This window comes from Peromyscus maniculatus, chromosome 3 (genome assembly GCF_049852395.1).
Source record: "Peromyscus maniculatus bairdii isolate BWxNUB_F1_BW_parent chromosome 3, HU_Pman_BW_mat_3.1, whole genome shotgun sequence".
NCBI lineage: Eukaryota > Metazoa > Chordata > Mammalia > Rodentia > Cricetidae > Peromyscus > Peromyscus maniculatus.
In genome coordinates, this window is record NC_134854.1 from 147562809 (window position 1) to 147582059 (window position 19251).

At 54.7% G+C, this 19251-nt stretch overlaps 1 protein-coding gene across 8 annotated transcripts; it reads right to left on the reverse strand.

Moving 5' to 3' along the window:
* Window positions 1-40: 40 nt before the first annotated feature.
* On the reverse strand, window positions 41-18221 carry Plekhg6 (pleckstrin homology and RhoGEF domain containing G6). Of its 8 annotated transcripts, none has more exons than XM_076568009.1 (18): window positions 17552-17690; window positions 16991-17212; window positions 16319-16441; window positions 15917-16122; window positions 14544-14699; window positions 13173-13337; window positions 12704-12833; window positions 12421-12471; window positions 11968-12117; window positions 10403-10513; window positions 10108-10257; window positions 9751-9888; window positions 9338-9457; window positions 7678-7810; window positions 7476-7591; window positions 1976-2121; window positions 426-1100; window positions 41-252 (listed from the first exon to the last, which is right to left on the reverse strand). In XM_076568009.1, exons 7-18 carry the CDS (start codon window positions 12794-12796, stop codon window positions 243-245), a joined length of 1893 nt encoding a protein of 630 aa, XP_076424124.1. In that variant the 5' UTR covers window positions 12797-12833; window positions 13173-13337; window positions 14544-14699; window positions 15917-16122; window positions 16319-16441; window positions 16991-17212; window positions 17552-17690; the 3' UTR covers window positions 41-242. The 8 variants fall into 8 exon arrangements, with proteins under 8 accessions (XP_076424124.1, XP_076424119.1, XP_015841173.1 ...); XM_076568004.1 differs by lacking the exon at window positions 17552-17690 and having other exon boundaries at window positions 10096-10257; window positions 12704-12799; window positions 16991-17004; window positions 17036-17164; XM_015985687.3 differs by lacking the exon at window positions 16319-16441 and having other exon boundaries at window positions 10096-10257; window positions 12704-12799; window positions 17552-18221.
* Window positions 18222-19251: the final 1030 nt, after the last annotated feature.

Here is a 19251-nt window from a genome sequence, read left to right on the forward strand (position 1 = left end):
CCCCTCCGCCATGTTGACCAAGCATGGTTGACCAAACAGCCACGTTTCCTGGGCACTTTTATGTAGGGCTCAGGGATGAGTCTGTGAGACACAAATGTACAGTTCTCAGAGCAGGAGGCGGGTGCCTGGGTCAGGCATGGTTTGAAGTGGGTCCTTGAGGTAGAGTCCAGGGGGAGGGTGGTGACCAGCACTCTTGGGGGTACAGTTCCTCTAGGAGATGTGCCCAAGGGCTCCGCCACTCCTCACACTTCTCTGTAAAGGAAGGAGACAGCTCCATTAGGTCAAGGTCCAGCAACAGGAGTGGGGGGACAGTTACAGCTGAGTGCCCTCCCTCTTGTCGGTCCCCGCCCTCGCCGCCTTCCTTAGAATGGCCCCTCACGTCATACTGCCCTCTTGTCCCATGGTAGTACCCCTCCTGCACTTACGATGTGGACAGGGGGGTGTCCAGGTGTATGACGTGGCTCCCTCTCATTCTCTGCAACTGGGCTCGAGTGAGCTGCCGAGGCTTGCCATCCCCAGGTTCCGAGGCTCCCTCGATCCTCTGGGTGGCCAGCTCCTCCCTTATCTCCCTGAGCATATCCTCGGCCCGCAGCGGGCCGGGGCGGAGTCCAGGGGAGAGAGGTCCCTCTTCTTCATCTGAGGACTCCCAGGGGCTTTCCTCAGCAGAGTCAGTATGGGTGGGAGAGTGGGGGAGCGGGCTGCGCCGTTGTGCCCTGTGTAGGGTTTCTACCACCACATCCCGTGTGGTCAAAGTCTCATCTTCCTCCTCGCACCAGGCTGGGGGGCCTCTCCTGGGTAGACTGCCTCCTCTCAGGATCCCATCCGGAAATTCTGGGGCACTTCGTCGCTGGGGAGCTTGGGGGTCAGGAGGCTGGGGCCGCAAAGGAACATCTCGGAGTTCCAGGGTGGAGAAGGTAAGACGAGGGTCCCTACGAAGAGCTTTGGACCGAAGCCTGTTCAGCGGGGAGTGAGAGTTCTTGGGGGAGCTTGTAATCAAGGTGCCATAGCCAGAGTCCGAGGTGTCATCGGGCATAGGGGGAGCATCTTCATCCGTGTCTTCAGTCACCACTAGGCGGGGGACGATGCTGAGCTCCAAAGTCCTGTGGTTAATAGCAGAAAGTCAGACCAAGATAATGAGGATCAAATTCAAGCCCAGGAAGTCTCCCCCATTACTCCACTCAGAAATGTCTCCTCCTCCAAACTTACTGTCCTGTCTCTTCACATGACACTGATTGTTTTCGCCACCGCCCTGGCTAGAATTGTGCTCTATAAAAGACCTTGGATACCCACTTCTTTTACACGGCACATACACTGAAATTGGTATTACACACAGAAGATTACAGTCCCTGTGCAAGATCACGCAATTTACGAAGTGTTGCATATTTTAAAAAGAAAAAGTCAAGACTTTGAGCTAAGTTGGGTGTGGTTGCTCAGGGGGAATGTCATGAATTCGAGGTCAGCCCGAGCTATATGTCTTAAAAACAAAAACAACAAGAGCTAGGGCTGCCTCTGAGCTATTCTATCCACAGCACCTGGTTCAGACCTCACATCAAGCAACTGGTCTCATATTTGCTGACTGGGTCCAGTGAGGCGGGGGGGTTCCTTTTCTCTGAAAGCATGTTGCTAAGCAGCTGTATCATCCTGAATGAACCTCTTACGCTCTGGGGATTTGAACTTGCTGTGTCCTGGAAGTGCTGATAGTCTGAGAATCCATATCCACCTTCACTCTAGAGCCTGCTCTTCACAGGGAGCTCACACGCCATGTTTCTGCTTCCTTTGCCCTGTGCCCACCCTGTCCCACGCATCCCTTCACATGATTGCTACCCACCTGTTCCACTCCGAGCTGCTGCTGCTGGTGTTCCTGTACCCACACTAGGGCCCCCAAGGTTGTACTGACTCATCTCGGGCCTGTTAAATTTCCCCTCCCTCCTCCCCACCTGTGGCCCTCTCCTTTGAGGGCGCCCTTGAGTCTTACCTCCCCTCGGCACTGCTCTGAGAGTCCTCTGGGGAAGGAGTGGAGGGTCTAGTGCTGGGGGACCCCCTGCCCTGGTCGCGATAGATGGCCAGGAGCTCCCTCTTCTGTTGAACATACTCCTCAGCCTTCAGCTTCTGCAGAGTGGCCTGGGGAGGAACTTCCATTACTATGAGCTCTCATTTATTGAGCACTTGCTGTATGCTGGACACTGTACTAATGGCTTTACCAATGGTGTCTTTACTTCTAACACCCCTCTGAGGCACAGGTGTTTACACTTCCTTTCCCACCCAGAAAGAACCAGAAGGCTAGTGACCACCTTAGGAGTATTCTTACAGGAAGGGAGCACAGTGGTGCCAGGATGTGGTGGCACCAAGCTGCAGAGCTGGTGCTGGAGGCAACTGGGGAGGACAGAATCCCTTTCCTCCTCTATCACGTGCCTGCTTTTCCTGCCTCTGGGGACGCTCCTTGTCTCTTAGGAAGCTCTCCATGGGATGAGGTGCTGCAAGGGCTCTGAACCATACTGGTCCTTAGGTTGCTCTTTTGGGCACATTCTTCTCCCATCACCTTGGCCTCTATCCTGAAGGTAGGAGGAGCAGGGGCATGCCTGTCCTAGGCTGAGGACTCTTCTGTCCCTTAGATGGGTGTAAAAGCAAAGCTGTCCCAAGATGGAAGAGAAGATGACACATGTCTGTGTTCCTTCTCCGGAGTTTTCATACAGAATAAAGCAGTGGCAGCTGAGAGATGGCTTGTGAAGTACCTCCATATGCATGGGATGCTTTGTCACACACCGTCACCCGACAGTGTGGAAAGCATGGCCATGAGCTCAGTTTACAGCTGCCAAGACTGGCTTTAGATGCAGCTCCTGGCCAAGGAGGCAAATGGAGAGGAGAGCTGGGTGAGGATGCTCTGTAAGTCCTAGTTCAGTGACTGCAAGCTCTCTGCAAAGGCAGGCTTGATGGGCCGGCCATGAGCTACCACAGGAGGATTGTGTAGGGGGAGACAGCAGAGCCTGAGGACACACACACGGGACAGGGTAGGTGGTAGGGGGAGGCTTGGCATGACGGTAGAGGTGGCTGCTATGGGCAGAGTGGGCATCAGTATTCATAGGTGTGGCTAAGAAAATTCTCAAGTGCTTCCAGGCTGGTAAAGAAATGGCCATAGGCTGGGCATGATCCCAGCATTTGGATCAGAGTGGATCCACCTGAGGCAGGTAGGTGGATCTCTGAGTCCGAGGCCAGCCTAGTCTACATGGAGGGTTCCAGGTCAGCCAGAACTATACAGTGAAACCCCATCTCAGAAAGTAAGCAAGCAGGAAGGAAGGAAGGGAGGGAGGGAGGGAGGGAGGGAGGGAGGGAGGGAGGAAGGAAGGAAGGAAGGAAGGAAGGAAGGAAGGAAGGAAGGAAGGAAGAAAGGAAGGAAGGAAGGAAGGAAAGAGAAAGGAAGGCTTGTAGCTGGAGTCTTCTATCTCCCTTCCCTGGCATCCCCATCACAGCAGCTGCTAAGGGGCTGCATCTGGCATAGAGTAGGGACCTCAAGGGTCCCCCCCCCCATGTCCCAGCCCCATACAATGCTCTGCTCTGACCGATGGAGCCTGGTGGCTCCATATTTGTACTTTCTCGTCAGCTAGGGGAATGTGAGCCAGCAGCCCTGGGGCTCCTAGGCTTCTCCAAAGCTTCTGTAGGAGCGTGGGGGCGGCTGGGTCAGGACAAGACATGCTGGAGGAGGGTTGGGCAGGCATAGGAAGGTGATATCAAGTGGACAGTTCTAACTGTCCCCGCCCCCCTGGCTTCCCAGTCACTGAACCGGAACAGCGGAGAGACCTGGAGGCAGGAAGCGAGCACACCGGGCCAGTCCCCATGTCCCTCTTCCTCAGGCTTCATCTTTCAGCTCAGTGTGAAGTGGGGAAGGGCAGAAGCAAAGGATGGTGATGGGCAGCACGGCCTGTTTGTTGTGGGGAGATGCCCTTTGCCCCACAGGCCCCGAGTGCGAGTTCGGGATGGGATGGGGTGGGATGCCCAGGACAGGGCTGTGGTGTGGAAGGAAAGAATGAGAAGAAACAAGGGCGTCTTTGAGGCATATCCGGTGCCAGCATCTCCACTAAGCTCGTCCCTGTCCCCCTCCAGGAAGAGCAGGAGTCGGGGATCCCAGGCTGCAGAGCACAGGGCTTCCAGCTGCCTCAAAGCCTGAGCAGCGGGAGTCTTCTTGGCTATAGATGAGCGGTGTAGGAGAGAAAGAGCTAGAGCGTGGTGCCCCACACTGAAGAAAGAGGGGGCTCCAGAGCAAGATTCCTGTGGAGAATTCCCAAGATAGAGTGCTCCCACTCTTTGCAGGTCCTTGGGCACAGCGCGTTCTCCCAGTACTGGATGGCAAGGGATCTGTCTGTAAGTGGCGCCCCTTGCCTCTCTCTCGGCCACCACACCAGTACCTTCTTCCAGCTCCACACCTCCTGCCATGCCTTTCTCCTCCTCCTTCCTTCTTTGTTTTGTGAGACTAGGTCTTTCTATGCAGCTCAGATCCAGGACTTGCTGTGTAGCCCAGGCTAGCCCTAAACTCATGATCCTCCTGCCTCAGCTTTCTGGGTGCTGGGAGTACAGGAGTTCTCAGCTAGTTCACCCCTTTCCTATACGCAGCACAGTGGCACACACTTGTGGAGCACCACGGCGCCCAGGGCCTCAGGCCAAGCCCCTGGCTTGCTGGCTGTCACCGTCCCCTCCCAGGTGGCAGGCCAGGCTTAAAAGGGCAAGTAACTTGCCAAGAACGCAGGGCGGGCTCTGGGTTCTCCTCTAAGTCGTCTTCTTGGCTTCAACTGGCCCCACTTCCGTCTCTTGGCCTGTACCTCCGAGGGTTCTTTTTTCCCCTCATCAGTTCCTTTTCCTCTTCCCAGCCACCAGGTCTCCCCACCCCCACCGGCAAGCGCATTTTCTGTTAAAGCGTGAGCAACCTCTGTAAACCCCAAAGAGATACCTCACCGACACTTCTTCAAGGAAGGAAGAAAAAATCTGAGCCCTGGGTAGTTGAGGGACTAAGAGATAATCTCGTGTGTGTGTGTGTGTGTGTGTGTGTGTGTGTGTGTGTGTGTGTGTGTGTTTGTGATATGTGTATGCAGTGTGTGTGTATTTGTGATATGTGTGTTTAGTGTGTGTGTTATGTGTATGTAGTGTGTGTGTATTTGTGATATGTGTGTTTGGTGTGTGTGTGTGTGTGTGTGTGTGTGTGTGTGTGTGTGAAGACTCATAGTAATCCAGAGAAGGATGTTTTGGATGGATTGCAGTATTTCAGACTTGGAGTTGCTGGGAGCCTCGCTGTAAGTCGTGGAGCAGAACTGACACTCTGTTTGTTACCCTGCAGAGACTATCAGGGGCTGTCATTCTGCGTATGAACACCAGTAAGTTTCCAAAGGGAGAGTGTGGGAGAAAGGTTGTTCTAAGATTGGGAACCAAAGGAAGGGAGAAATTTCAGAAAACTGGGTGATAAAAGAACAATTATAGATGTAGTGATGCAAATACAGCTGTGCACATACATGCACCCACCCACCCACACAAGCAAATACACGTACATAGTACTCCCTGTGGCTGGGGATGGAGTTCGAGGTCAAGCACTTTCCTGATTCAGGAAAGACCCTGGGTTTGAACCCCAGCTCTGCCAACAAGCAAGACAAAACTAGCCTAACTCAAATCTCCACCTCTCTTTGCCATTCTGCTCCCACAGTGGTTTGACTGACAGACTGCAGAAAGCTAGGTCTGCAACCTAAACCCCAGAAGCCACAGATGTGCCCGCCCTCAGTTGGGAAAAGGGTCTTTGAAGATGTGACAGAACCCGAGGTGTTGATCTCAGACAGAGCGCCCTGCACTTCAGGTGCATTCTGAAGTGGACATCTGCCGTCTTCATAAGAAAGGGAGGGGGGCTGGAGAGGTGGCTCACAGGTTAAGAGCACTGGCTGCTCTTCCAGAGGTCCTGAGTTCAATTCCCAGCAACCACATGGTGGCTCACAACCATCTACAGTGGGATCTGATGCCCTCTTCTGGTGTGCAGACAGAACACTGTATCCATAATAATAAATAAATAAATATTTTAAAAAAATAAAAAAGGGAGGAAATTTGGACACCAGTATACCGAGGGGAAAGCCAGAGATGGGCACTGAAGCCATCAATAGTTGGGAAGAGTCACAGATTCTCCCCTAGAACCTGGGCAGGAGACTCAGTTCTGTCAACACCTTGATTTTGAACTTGTGGCTTCCAGAATTGTGAGGGACTCTGTTTCTGAACTGCTTGTTTTGTGTGGATCTGTGGCTCCATCAGCGCCAGGGTCTTGTTCATGCTAAGCATGCACTCTCCCACGGAGCGACACTCTAGCCCAGTTTCAGTCATGAAATGTGTAGTTACTATCACAGCTTTACTGACAGCTCTCTTTTTTGAACTCCTGCTTTTATCATATAAATCTGCTTCCATCACTACCCTGTTTAAAACCTCCACTGTGGGACAAAGTTCACGCTCTTAGCAGGGCCTTAGAGATGGGCACGATCCTGTGGCATAATCTCCTGGACCCACATTTATATGTCACACCCTGGCATTGTCAAGCGATCATCCTGCTCTGTCCTGCACATACACATGCTGGTGCACCCACCCACCGACCTACACAGTTATATGCATACACCACACACACAATACAGGACAGACAGACAGATACACACACACACACACACACACACACACACACACACACACACACACACACACACGGCGGCGGCGATGGGAGACAGACAGATAGACAGACAGACAGACAGACAGACAGACAGACACACACACACACACACACACACACGGTCCTGCATGGTCCCGCTAAGCTCTAGAGTTTGTGTGACCTTGGGCCAGCCCTGTCTCCTGCCTATGAAGTGAGAGATGGGACCAACGTGACGCCCTCCAGCTCAGTGGTTCTCTCCACACACGAGACTGTGACTTATTTCTGGACTTTTGTGTTTGGCGTCCCCTCCTTCCTCTGTGCCCCTGACATTGCCTTTGTCTCCCCTGTACTCCGCTGTCAGCTCTGACGCCATGGCTCCTCCCCTAATCTCCCTCTGCGTGGCGTCTTTTCCAGCAGAGAGGTGGGGCAGAAGGCGCCCCCCCCCCCTTGCTGTCTGCTGCCTATTTGCTCTGTTATTTGTCCTCTGATTACCCTAATGAGCTGCAGCCCAGATTCCTGCAGGGCAGGAATGCTGTGTTCATTCCTTCAGATTCCCTGGCATCTAGTCCTAGCGTCTGTCCCCAGACAGCGCCCCCCCTGGGTGTCTGAACAGAAGATAAAGTTTAGAAATTCATTGTTTCAGTGTGGTCATTAGGGTGTACCCCGTCTTGGGCTGGCTCAGTAGCTGGCTATGGGCTTCCTTAGACTCTGTCCTCCTCTGGGAGGCACCCAAGTCTGGTCAGGTCTGCACCTGCACTCAGCCCAGCCTCTCTGCCCAGGGGTGCGTGCTCACCCCTCTCCAAGCCTGACTGCCCCCTACCTGAGCCTTCAGGGTCTTCTCCAGCCACCGTGCACGATCTGCTGGGGTGGGACAGTGCACAGTGAGGGCACTGGAGACACACTGGAATTCAGTGAGGTGGATCAGCAGGAAGCTGTCTGCATGGAGAAGAAGCTCTGCTTTAAGGACTGGGCCTTATCTGACCCCAATCCCGACCCTTCCTCCTCTGGTAGAAGAGACATACGGGGGTCTCGTAGTGGTCGGCACACAAGTTTCTCCAGCATGAGAGGGGGGCGGATGACCTTGGCCTTGTCCGCCCTGCGCTGAGGCTTGGTTACCAGGAGCACATCAGAGAAGAGGAACAGGTACACATCCAGCTGCGAGAGAAAGAGGCAGGGTCAGCCGGAGCCCGGGAGGGGCTGGGCCGGGATCCTGGCAGTGCTATGGAGTGCTGGGGGGGGGGCATAGATTTGGTCCCATCTCTTGATTTATAGGCAGACAACAGGTCTGGCTCAAGGTCATACAAACAACTGGTGTTCAGGCAGGACCAGGACCATGTCCTTTTGTCCAGCCCACCACACTGTTCCATGGCTACCTTGTGTGTGTTGTGTATTACGCGTGTGGTATATGTAAGTGACTATGTGGGTGTTTGCACCAGTGTGCCCATGTGCAGGAGAGAACAGGATGCTGGGTGTCTTGCTCTATCACTTCCACTTTATTGCTTTGAGATGAGGTTGGCTGGCCAGGGAACTCTTAGGATCGGCTTGTCCTGCTCAACCATCCTGGGGCTACAGATGCAAGCAGCCATGCCTAGCTTTCTTTCTTTTTTATTTCAGTAATGTATGTTTCTGTGTGGATATGTGCATGTGAGTAAAAGTGCCCAAGGAGGCCAGAAGAAGGTTTGGATCAGCCCCTGGAGCTGGAGATATGGAAGTAGTATGCTACTTGACAATGGGTGCTGAGGAATGAACTTGAGTCCTCTGCAAGACCAGCAAGTGCAGCCTGGTGGTGGTGGCGGTGCGGTGGTGGTGGTGGTGGTGGTGGTGGTGGTGGTGGTGGTGGTGGTGGTGCACGCCTTTAATCCTAGCACTTGGGAGGCAGAGGCAGGTGGATCTCTGTAAGTTTAGTACTGGCCTGGTTTACACAGTGAGTTCCAGGACAGCCAAGGCTACACAGAGAAACCCTGTCCTGGAAAAAACAAACAAACAAACAAACAAACAAAAAACCAGCAAATGCTATTAACACCCGAGTTGCCTCTGCTTCTTATGTGGGTGTTGAGGATTTAAACTTTTAAACTTAGGCTTTCACATTTTTTTTTTAAGTTTGGGGCCAGTTTGGTAACCTACAGCTTCTTGATTTTTCTTTAAAAGATCTACCTATCTATCCATCTGTCTGTCCATCCATCCATCGATTGATCGATCTATCTTTTTTTGTTTGTTTGTTTGTTTTCGAGATAGGGTTTCTCTGTGTAGCCCTAACTATCCTAAAATTCACTCTGTAGACCAGGCTGGCCTCAAACTCAGAGAGATCCACCTGCCTCTACCTCCCGAGTGCCGGAATTAAAGGCGTGCACCACCACTGCCCGGCTGAAAGATCTATATATTTTTTATTTGATGTGTATAGATATCTTGCCTTCATGTATGTGTCTGCACACCACATGTATGCAGTGCCTAGGGAGGTCAGAAGAGGTGTCAGATCCTTGAGCTGGAGTTATAGACTGTGGGGAGCTGCCATGTCTGGGTCCTCTGCACGAGCAGCCAGTGACCTTAACTGCTCAGCCATCTCCCCATGCCCGGGTCCTCAGGCCTAAAGAGCAAATGCTCCCACCCAGCCACCTCTCCCAGCCCTGTTTCCAGCTTGCTGGCCTCTCATCCGGGTCCTTCCACACCCGGCTTCACCCTCACCTTCCCTTCTCGCCCTTCCTTCACGCGCACGGGTCCTTCCAGCAGTAGCTGCCTTGTGTGCTCCTGGGCAACCCCTAGAATAGGAGTCATGAGATCCAGGGTGGAGAACTGACGCAGGTTCTGAGGGAACAGAGGAAGCAGGAAAGGGATCAGGGCGCCATGCCGGTGTGCCTCTCCATCCCAACCCAGGGTGGCTCCTTGTGCAGCCACCAGCCCATCCTTTCTGTACCCGGAGCCATAGCAAACACCCCAGGTTTACCCTTTGGGCTCCTCCCACAGGAAGAAATAATGGGCACACCCCACGGTGGCGGTGGCACTCAGGTACAGCACGCGGTGGCCTCTGTCCTCTCCCGGCCAGGCTTCTCCTTTATCTGCTTTCCTGGAGCCTGGCATTTATGGAGCCCCATCCTCACCTTCTCCACCTCCTCGTTGGAGGGCTCTAGCACCTCATAGGGTCCTATGCGCTGGGCCGCGGCCGCCAAGCTCTCCTGCTCTTCACCCTGGCGGACCTGTCCGTTTATATGTCGCAGGAAGGACTCCACAGCTTCAATCTTGGGGTGCGAGGAGCAGAGAAGCACAGCTGAACCCAGCCTATCCACCCAACACTACACCCAACAGCTACAACACTCTAAAACAGGCCTAGTGAGTCAGTACCGTGTGAGGACCGAGACCTCAGGGACCTCTGGAGTTAGTCTTACCCCTCACCCACCAACCAGCCCCCCCCCCCCCCCACACACACACAAGGGCCGTAGCCTCACCTGAGTACCTACCATGGCGTTCAGGGCCTCCTGGGCTCGGGGCTCGGGGCTTCTCTTGAGCACAGCCTGCAGCAACAGTGGGTACTTGGTGATGCGCTGGTGGGGTTTGATGAGCAGGTCGCCCAGCGTCTGCCTTCCCGAGCGTTTGTGTTTCTCACACCACTGCCGGGGAGGTGGGTAGAGCTCAGGAGTCTGCAGGGACCCTCCCGCCTGCACCTCGAGTGGCTGCCTCAGCCTTGCACCCCCAACCGAAGCCTGGCATGACCCGGCTGAACCCCTCCAGCCTCTATGTTCCACGGCACCCCACCTGCACGAACGTGTGGAACGAAGGGTTCGTGTCCTGCTGCTCCCGGGCATAAGCCATGGTCTGCTTCACTCGCAGGCAGTACTGAACGTACGGCAGGAACCGCTGGCCAAACTGGAGCAACAGATAAAGGGCAGACTGAAGAGGGTCGCGGGCAGACCGAAGAGGGTCGCGGGCAGACCGAAGAGGGTCGCGAACAGACTCTGGCTGCAGAACATGGCTGCAGCCTGAGGAGAGAGAGCCTCACGCGGCCCCTCAATGACGCCCCGGCCAGCCTCTACCTCCCAGGATGAGCCAGGCCCCTCATTCTGTGCTCCAGAGAAGAACAGACACCCCGAGAGTCAGGCCCTGGCTACCCCTGGAGTTCATTCTGTCCTCAGGACTCGCTCTCTTTCTATCAATAATTCAACTCGACTGTTTTCGGGACGCTACGGCTCCTATTTCTATGACCTAAAAGGTATCCAGAAGCCCTGCTCAGAAGGAGGTGAGGGAAAGGCTCCCAGGAAACTGCCCTCACCCCCCGGCTTTTTTACCCCATCCCAATGTTTCCTGCCGGCCCAGAAACACCATAGAAAAAGTCTAGACCCAGCTGTTCTTTATCTCCTACCACTCCATGCCCACTCAATGCCCCGGTGGCCTTTTATCAGCCCCTCCGGCCCCAACTACATCCTCCCAGGCATCTCCTTGCTTAGGCATCATTCTTTCAAAGACTTTTTTTTTTTTTTTTTTGGTTTTTCGAGACAGGGTTTCTCTGTGTAGCTTTGCGCCTTTCCTGGAACTCACTTTGGAGACCAGGCTGGCCTCGAACTCACAGAGATCCGCCTGCCTCTGCCTCCCGAGTGCTGGGGTTAAAGGTGTGCGCCACCACCGCCCGGCTTCTTTCAGAGACATTTAAAAAAATTTTATTTTATGTGTATGAGTGTTTCGTCTGTGCGCACACTCGCACACGTGTGTGTGTGTGTGTGTGTGTGTGTGTGTGTGTGTGTGTGTGTGATTTGCATGTCTAGTTCTCTTAGGTTAGGTCAGGTCCCCTTGAACTAGAGTTTCAGGGGGTGGTGAGCTAGCACGTAGGTGCTGGGAAACAAACCCAGGGGTCTTCTAACTGCTGAGCCGCCTCCCCAGCCCTATGGGCCTCCTTCTGCACTCAGTTATTTGCTGATGGGTCTCAGAGGAATAGTTAATGCTTTATAGCTGCCAAGCAGGGCACACTTGTTATTACAGCACGTGGGAAGCTGAGGCGGGAAGGTCTTGAATTTGAGGCTAGCCTGGGCGACAATGCCAGACCCGGTCTTAAGAGAGAGAGAGAGAGAGAGAGAGAGAGAGAGAGAGAGAGAGAGAGAGAGAGAGAGAGAGAGAGAGAAGGAAAACAAATGAAAATTGTATAGCTGGTGAGAACACTCCCTCGTCTGACCCCAAGGTAGAGAGGGATATTTTCATTTCATGAGGGTCTCCAGAAGGTCACGCTTGTGGGATGGAATGGAGGAGATGAGGTTATATTTTAGAGTTGTGCCCCCTGGATCCTTTTGAGCTGACCTCATCCTGCTCTTTCTGGGTCTCCCCACACTCACTGTCAGGAAGCCATTTTGTAAGCTGACAGGGTCCAGAGGCTGGCCAGAGGTTCGAGTCTCTTCCAGGATGGGCTGCATCACCTCTTCCCAAAAGCTCCGGTGGGCTCTAATCAGGTTGGGGACAATTCCAAACAGGGTCTCAGCTGACACCTGGAGGAATGGGCAGGACTTATAACTGACCTTTGTGGGGTCACAGCCGGGAAGGGACAGGTAAGGACTTTCAGCTTCAGTGACAGGGCTGGGGAGGAAGCGAAAAGCCTGGCAGTGGCCTGGGAGACCCTCCACCCCTGTGGCACCAGGGGAGCTAGGGGCCTGCGGCCTGCTGGGGGTCTAATGCAAACGGGAAGTGCAGGGAAATCAGGGGTGTCCCAGAAAACGGGGCGTGGGAATTCAGCCTGCCCAGCCTGGAGGGCTCGCTGGGCCCCCCGCCCCCCCGGCCACGTTTCCACTCACTTCAGTCAGCAGTCCCACTCTCTGTAAATTCAGCAGACCAGCTGCCAGGAGCTAGAGGCGGGGAGGAAGACAGGCCTCAGCACCCGATCTCCCTCCTCCAGGGTCTCCCCAAGCCCAACGTCTTCAGCCTTCTCCTCCCGACCCCGAGCAGGTCTGAAATGATGGCCTGGAATCTTGCCCTCCAGCCCCCAGCCCGGCCCTTCTGCTCCGGGAGCGGGAGCGTGGAGATCATTCTAAGGACCCAGGGAGGGAGGAGATGAGGTTGAGGCTGAGGGTGGCTCACATCAGTCATGATCTTGAGCTTCCTCAAGTAGCTCAGCTCCGTGGTCAGGAGCTCCCACAGTGCTTCCTGCTGGTGGCAAAGCTCACGGTTCATCTCCTGAGGGGAACAGTGCTGGTTCACTTGGGGAACGCTGACAAGAGCAGGTGCCATCTGTTATGTGCTGCATCTGTGCCATGGGTTCTGGTCCTCCAACACAGGACCGTTTCATCCTAACCAGCCCTCTAGTTTGTGGGTAGCACCACCCCCATTTTCCCCATGAAGCAGGTGAGGCGTGGAGAGGTCCTCCGCCGCAACCCAGGCCTCACAAGTTGGTGGCAGAGCTGGGATTTGAACAAGATCTCTAGAGGCTTTCCCCTCGAGGTGCCGTATCCCGAGGCTTTGCCTTTCCCAGGGCAGAAGTGAGATACATGTATGCACGTGTGGAGGAGGGTCTGATGCATTATGGGGGCACAGACCATGTCAAGCCCACCTTGTGTCCAAGCACTAGCTCCTTCCAGGACTTTTCGATGGTCAGGCCACTGTCACCTCCCTCTCCTATCTCCCAGTGTCTCCGGTCCTCAGGTGGCAGGCGGGGCATCCCAAACATGCTGAATGTGTGCAGTCTCACCTCCAGCTCATGGGCCTTGACGACTTCCTGGGAGAGCAGAGAAAGGGATCAGTCTGACATATCCCCAACATCTGGTGCCCAGGCTCTGGAAAGGCTGTGTGTGCACACACATGCATACACACGTGTGCCTGGCACGGCATGAATAAGGTTGCTATTACCCAGGAAATGAAGTTACACTTCTGTCTGCAGAAAGATCCCTAGGGAGAGGGGTTTGAGGGGACCTCCCTGACCAGAATGATGCTTTCTTGAGGTTTTCTCACTCAGAACAGGGTGAAGGGCAGAGGCAGGTTTTTCAGAGTGGTTTTTCAGAATTGATTTTCTTTACTTAAAAACAAACAAACAAACAAACAAACTTCTTGGGTCATGCTGTAAATTGAACCCAGGGCCTTCTGCATGCCAGGCGAGCCTTCTGCCACTGAGATATACACACCAGACTAAGGAATCTTCAAGTAAGGACCAGGACTAGACTTAAGAAAGCACGGTCTCAGTTAATGGCGGCATAAAATGTACCATTTTTGTTTGTTTTTAGATGGAGACTTACTATGCAGCTCAGACTAACCTTGAACTTGCAATCCTCCTGCCTCAGCCTCCTGTGTCCTGAGACTATAAATGTGCATCACCGTGCCTGACTTAAAGTGGAGGTATTTGTGAAGCATCACGCCTTAAAATTTAGAACTGTTTTTGGTACCAAATGATGTGGGAAACAAAGAATTAACTCTAAGCCTCACTCAACCCTTAGTGTGACATGGGAGGACGTGGCAGGCTCACGGCTGGGGTGAAGGTTGATGGGGGAAGTAGGGATGAGTAGATTATCCCTGGTGCACACATTACTTGGTACTTTCCAAAAGCTGGGAGTTTAATATTAATAGTTTAGCCTAGCTGGGTGGTGACGACACACACCTTTAATCCCAGCACTCTGAGTTAGAGGTCAGCCTAGTCTATAGAGTGAGTTCCAGGACAGCCAAGGCCATTACCCAATGAAACCCTGTCTTGAAAAACAAAACACAACAAACAAAAAGTTTAGGCTCATGGGGTCCAGCACATTGGCCACACTGAGAGCCGTTCCCGAGATGGCTTCTGCACAGAGCTGTGCCTGTCTGAATTCTCGAAAGTGCTTGCAATCAGAGGTTCCCTGACAGTGCTCAGTTCTCGGAGTTTCTGGGCTTGGCTGTCCCTGGAGGCCATCATGGCTGGGGGTGTGAACACCGAGACGGAAGTAAAGGGAATCCTTACCTTGAGTTTGGGGGAGTGAGGTGGGCCAACCCCAAAATGGCCTCCATGCCTCTTCTCTGGCTCTGGTTCCCGAAGCATCAGAGGAGACAGGCCTCGAGCATGGCCAGAGCCCTTGGCAAAAGGGACATAATGCTGGAGGCGTCGGCGACTGGGGTCCTGGGGAAAGAGAAGACAGGGCAAGTTCTGGGAGTGCCAGAACTACTTAGAGAGGTAGAAGGGGCTGAGCTTGGCTCTGGACATTATCCCTCACTCCTGCAAGTCGGGCTGGCTCGTTTCTCTCATCAAACCAGTTTGGTGTGAGTTGTCGCTGCTTTGAGTCACAGTGGCTGCTGCCAGGGAGGGCAAGTTCAGCTGGGCAGGGGCATGCCTGCCTGCTTCCCCGGGAACCCGGAGGTAGCAGCTGAGGCCTCTTGCAGAGCAGGGGCACAGGCACACACATGCCTGGGCTCTGCAGCTCCAGCCCACCCAGCGGCACACATACCCTCTGTGCCAAGGGCTCGCAGGTGAACGATACATGCTCTGCTCTGAGTTCACTCCTTTGTGGACAGCTAGCCTCCCTCACACGTGGGAATGAGAGTTCATAAAGGTGCAGCCTCCTCCCTAGGGGCTGCAGCTAGTGTCCTATGCCACTGGGAGTTGCTGTCCTTCTGTGTGAGAGGTTGGATGAAGCCTTAGCCACAAGTCTCCTCCCAAGGCAGGCCTGGTCGGTCACATTCCTTGTCTGCCTTGGCCTGAATTACCCCACATACTTCCTAGTGTCCCTTTCTGCCCTCTGCCTGGGGTAGTTTCCATCTCCAGGGGTGGAATCCTTCAGGGAGGCAGGGAATGCCCCCAGCCAGAAGTGGACCTGCTCTTAAGGAAGCTCCGAGGGCAGAAACAGCGGAGGCCCTGCCTTCCACGCCCCTTCCTCTACTAGGCTTGGAAGTGGGCCAGGCAGATGGAGCCGGGGGGCGGGACCAAGACAATTCCCTCCACGCCCTCCTCCCCTGTGAGAACGGGGGCGCCTGAACCTTTGCTCTTCTTCAGTCCTGACTCAGGAAGCTTTTGACTCCTCCCAGCTCGTCACAAGCAGAGACTGAGAGATGTCTTTCCCACCGCACCGCACTGCACTCGGAAATGCCTTCCAACCCCTTCTCCGTGGGTGTGGCTCTTCTGTGTTCCCTGACCCTGCCACTCCGTTGTCTGGGGCTGGGTGTGAGGTCCTGGGATCCCGGCCCAGGCACGGCCCTCCTCTCCCAGCAACCCCGGAAAGCAGAGGAGGTTAAGGGACAAGAATAGAGCAGCCTGTGAAACTTTAAGGGGACAGACTTCAAAGCGTTGGTGTCCTCCCTCATGCCCCACCCAGGTCACCTTCCGGGCACAGGCGGACTCACCAATATAGGACCTCCTCTGGGATAGATATTCCCAGCAGTGCTCTGGGCAGAAGTCGAACGACGGCCCCCATAAGTCTCAATTCGGGAAGCAACCAGGCCTTGGAGGGGGCCCTCATTTGGAGGATCAAAGGCTTGCATTGCTTCTATACTGGGTCACCCCCAGAGGATCATAACGCCAGTGTCCAGGAGAAAGGGGGTTCCCTTTTCTGCAAGACAGAAAGCCCAGGCTGGATGAGTGAGGAATGTCTCCGTAGGTCAGAGAACAAGGGAAGACGAGGGGTCAGAGTGGGAAAGAAGAGGGCCGGCTGGTGACCACTTGGGGGAGGTGGGGAGTGCGATATCTGTAAGTTGGTGGGGGGAGGGCAGGTCCAGGTGCATGCTGGGTAGGAACATCTGCCTTACGTCTAGGAAACATTCCCACTTTGGCCTCAAAGGATGTTGTAGTCTCAAGAGCAGCTGGGAGCAAGGGTCACAGAAAATCTCTAGCACTCTAAATAGCCCCAGGTAGAAGGCGTCCTCTTGTACCTAGAGATACAGTGTGCTCTCCTGTGCTGTCTTTGACAACACCACAGGAACTCCGCGGACGGACGGGAGAGGTGAGGCTAAGGACAGCCAAGCGGGTCTCCCATGTTGAACAGACTATGGGCTCAGAATGGCTTTTATTTTCTTTCCTGGTTTGAGGCGGGAGGGTCTCATTACTTTAGTAACCCAAGTTGGCCTGGAACACACAGTGTAACTCAGGCTGCCTTTCAACTCTGGATTCCCCTGCCTCAGCTTCTAGAGTGCTGCGATCGCAGACATATTTCATCATGCTTGGCAACTTTTACATTTTTTTTTTAAATAGTTAAAAAAATAAAAGTAAAATGAAAAATGTCTGGGGAAAGTGAACAATACACACAGCTCTCATTCCGTGAGTTACAGCTAGCTTAACTACAGTACAGCCAGCCACCTTTACTGAGTGGCTTGCTGACCATGGCTACTTTTCTGTTAGTTGCAACTGAGACCCATCTGAGGTCAGAGAATCTACAACACGTTTTTCCTGTCCCTTTACTGAAAAGTCTGCACACTCCTTACCTGGACCCCCACGGCTGCCACGCTCAGCTGGTGAAGTTGGGAGACCTGTCAGATGGGGTCGTTAGAGACGAGCCTAGCAGAAGCAGCGCTCTGGTCTCCCACTAACTTCAGCCTTTTCCAGCCTCTGAGGACACCATCATGGAGCTGGAAGTCAGATGCAGGACTCCACCTCTCTCCTTCCCAAACCTGGATGGAAGACCCATCCCTTCCAGTAGGCAGGGCCTGGAGGGAAGAGGCCCTTAATGGGAGTTGGGCTCAAGAACACTGTACAGGGACAGGTTTCCCACCAAGTGGGCCTTTGGCTCCTCTCTCCCCAAAGTTTCTCTGACTTGGGCAAAGAGGAGGTTGCTCATTCTGTCTCCCGCCCCCGGCCAACAGTCCTGCCCCTGAGGTCAGCCCCCCACCTCTCCACCCCTTTAATATCCCTCCCCATCCTTTCTCAACCCCAGCTTTTCTCCCTCCCTCTCTCCCTGCCTCCTCCCCTCCTTCTTCTTAAGCCCTGCACCCTATCGCAAGTTCCCGGTTCCCTGCCCGCCGGGCACCCGCCCTCCCAGCGCTCACCTGTGCACGCAGGTGTCCCGGCTTCCGTTGTCCTCGATGCCTGCTGGGGCCGGTGGGACTCGGGGTCGTTGTCAGCCTCCTCGGCGATGACAGCCCCTCTATCCCAGCCTGGGACTGGGACCGAGCGGCCCGCGGGACCGGGCTGCACGGGGCCGGGAGGAGCGGCGAAGGTGGAGGCCGAGGGGCGGGACACGGGCTGGCACCTCCCCCTCTCTGCGGCCCGTGCTGCGCCGTGGTCGTGGTCACCTAGGCGGGGAGGACAGGGAGCCGGACTCCCGGACACAGCCGCCAACCACCCGCGGGCCGGGAGCTCTCACTTCGTGGTGTGCGCCCTCTCCTTCCCCCCGCCCCCCCCCCCCCCACCTAACCAGCCATCCGCCACCTGGTCGGGGCTTGGGGCTGGAACCTGTTCCACCCTCGCGCGGGCCACCAGCGCGTCCTCCCTTCCCGGCCAGACCCCTGCCAGGCGCCAGGGTAATGAGGGGTAAATGAGAGGTTGGGTGCCGCTAGGCGGAGGTGGTGAGGGTAATGACCAAGTGACTTGTGGCAGGTACCCCTCCCTCCCTTTGCACGCCCGTCCCTCTTTCCTGTCCTAGACCGTTAACCGGAGAGGAGAGGAGAGCCAGCCTGGAATATGGAAGGGCCTGGGGATCCTCAGCGCCGTCGCTGTCCTCTGGCCATGAAGTCCAAAGTGTAGCCCTTATCTCCAATGGTCCTGCCGGCCTGCCCTGGCAACGGGTGTAAGGTTCTGTGGACTTTGCTTTTGATTCAGGGTGAGCCAGGTGATTCAGGTGGCCAGGCTGAGCCCAGACCCAACACTGCTCTCATTCCCTAAGCCTGGAGGGAAGGGGAATACCAGGTGGGGGCCTCCTCCCACCGCACTGCTCGTGGGTGGGCCGGTGTGGCCTCCCTAAGGGCTACACAGACGGAACCGTCTCTCGAAAGTGGTCCTGCACTGCCTGGGCCAGCGTGAAAGGCTTTTTCACGTTCCTGAGTCGGGCCACCCGGTCTGAGGGATGTACTGGGTATTTGAAATAAGAGGTATCCCGTGGCTCTGTAGGGGTCCTGGGCAGGTCTGAGGCCCACGTAGGCATCTTCCTTCTGCCAATCGACTGGACTGGGTCTGACACAACCTCTTACCACGCAAAGCATCCTGAAGTCCATGAAACCCTTTCAGAAGTCACTTCCGAGTTCAGAGCAAAAAGCGCTCGCTCTGATTCTCACTGGCTCCCAATGGCTCCTTTTGGTCTGGAGGGGCATCTTTACCATTGGTTGTTTGAATCCATGATCCTGTTCTCAGCCATAGATTTGCCCTCCAGCGTCCTTTTTCAGATTATGATATGAGGTCTCTGGACCAATGGTTGCCTCCATCCTGCCTCCTGCCCCCCAGCTGGACTAAAGGGTCAGCGGTGTGTGTTGGGGGCAAGGGGCTGGATGAGAATGTGTTCGTCTGGTGTTTGTCTGTTCCTAGCATTCACACTGTGTGTTTGGGCGGGGGGGACAGGAAGAAGAAGAGGGGGAAGAGGAAGACATATCCAGGCCTGACAAGAGTAGTCATGAGGGAGGGAGAGAGTTAATGAACCAGTTGGTGATGATTACCGGCCATATTAAATGACACCCCAGAGACAGTGGATGCGGAGAACTCTCAGCTTCTTCTCCCACTGTTTACAAATGGAGACGGGAGGAGAAGGAAGAGCGAC

Bases quoted from the DNA above. Each gene is read 5' to 3' on its own strand.
- Plekhg6 (XM_015985687.3), bottom strand. From the start codon at position 16,054: ATGCAAGCCTTTGATCCTCCAAATGAGGGCCCCCTCCAAGGCCTGGTT. The intron at 13,338-14,543 runs GTAAGGATTCCC...CTGCTCTCCCAG, and splicing joins CTCACTCCCCCAAACTCAAG to GAAGTCGTCAAGGCCCATGA. The intron at 1,101-1,975 runs GTAAGACTCAAG...TATTAACCACAG, and splicing joins CAGAGCAGTGCCGAGGGGAG to GACTTTGGAGCTCAGCATCG.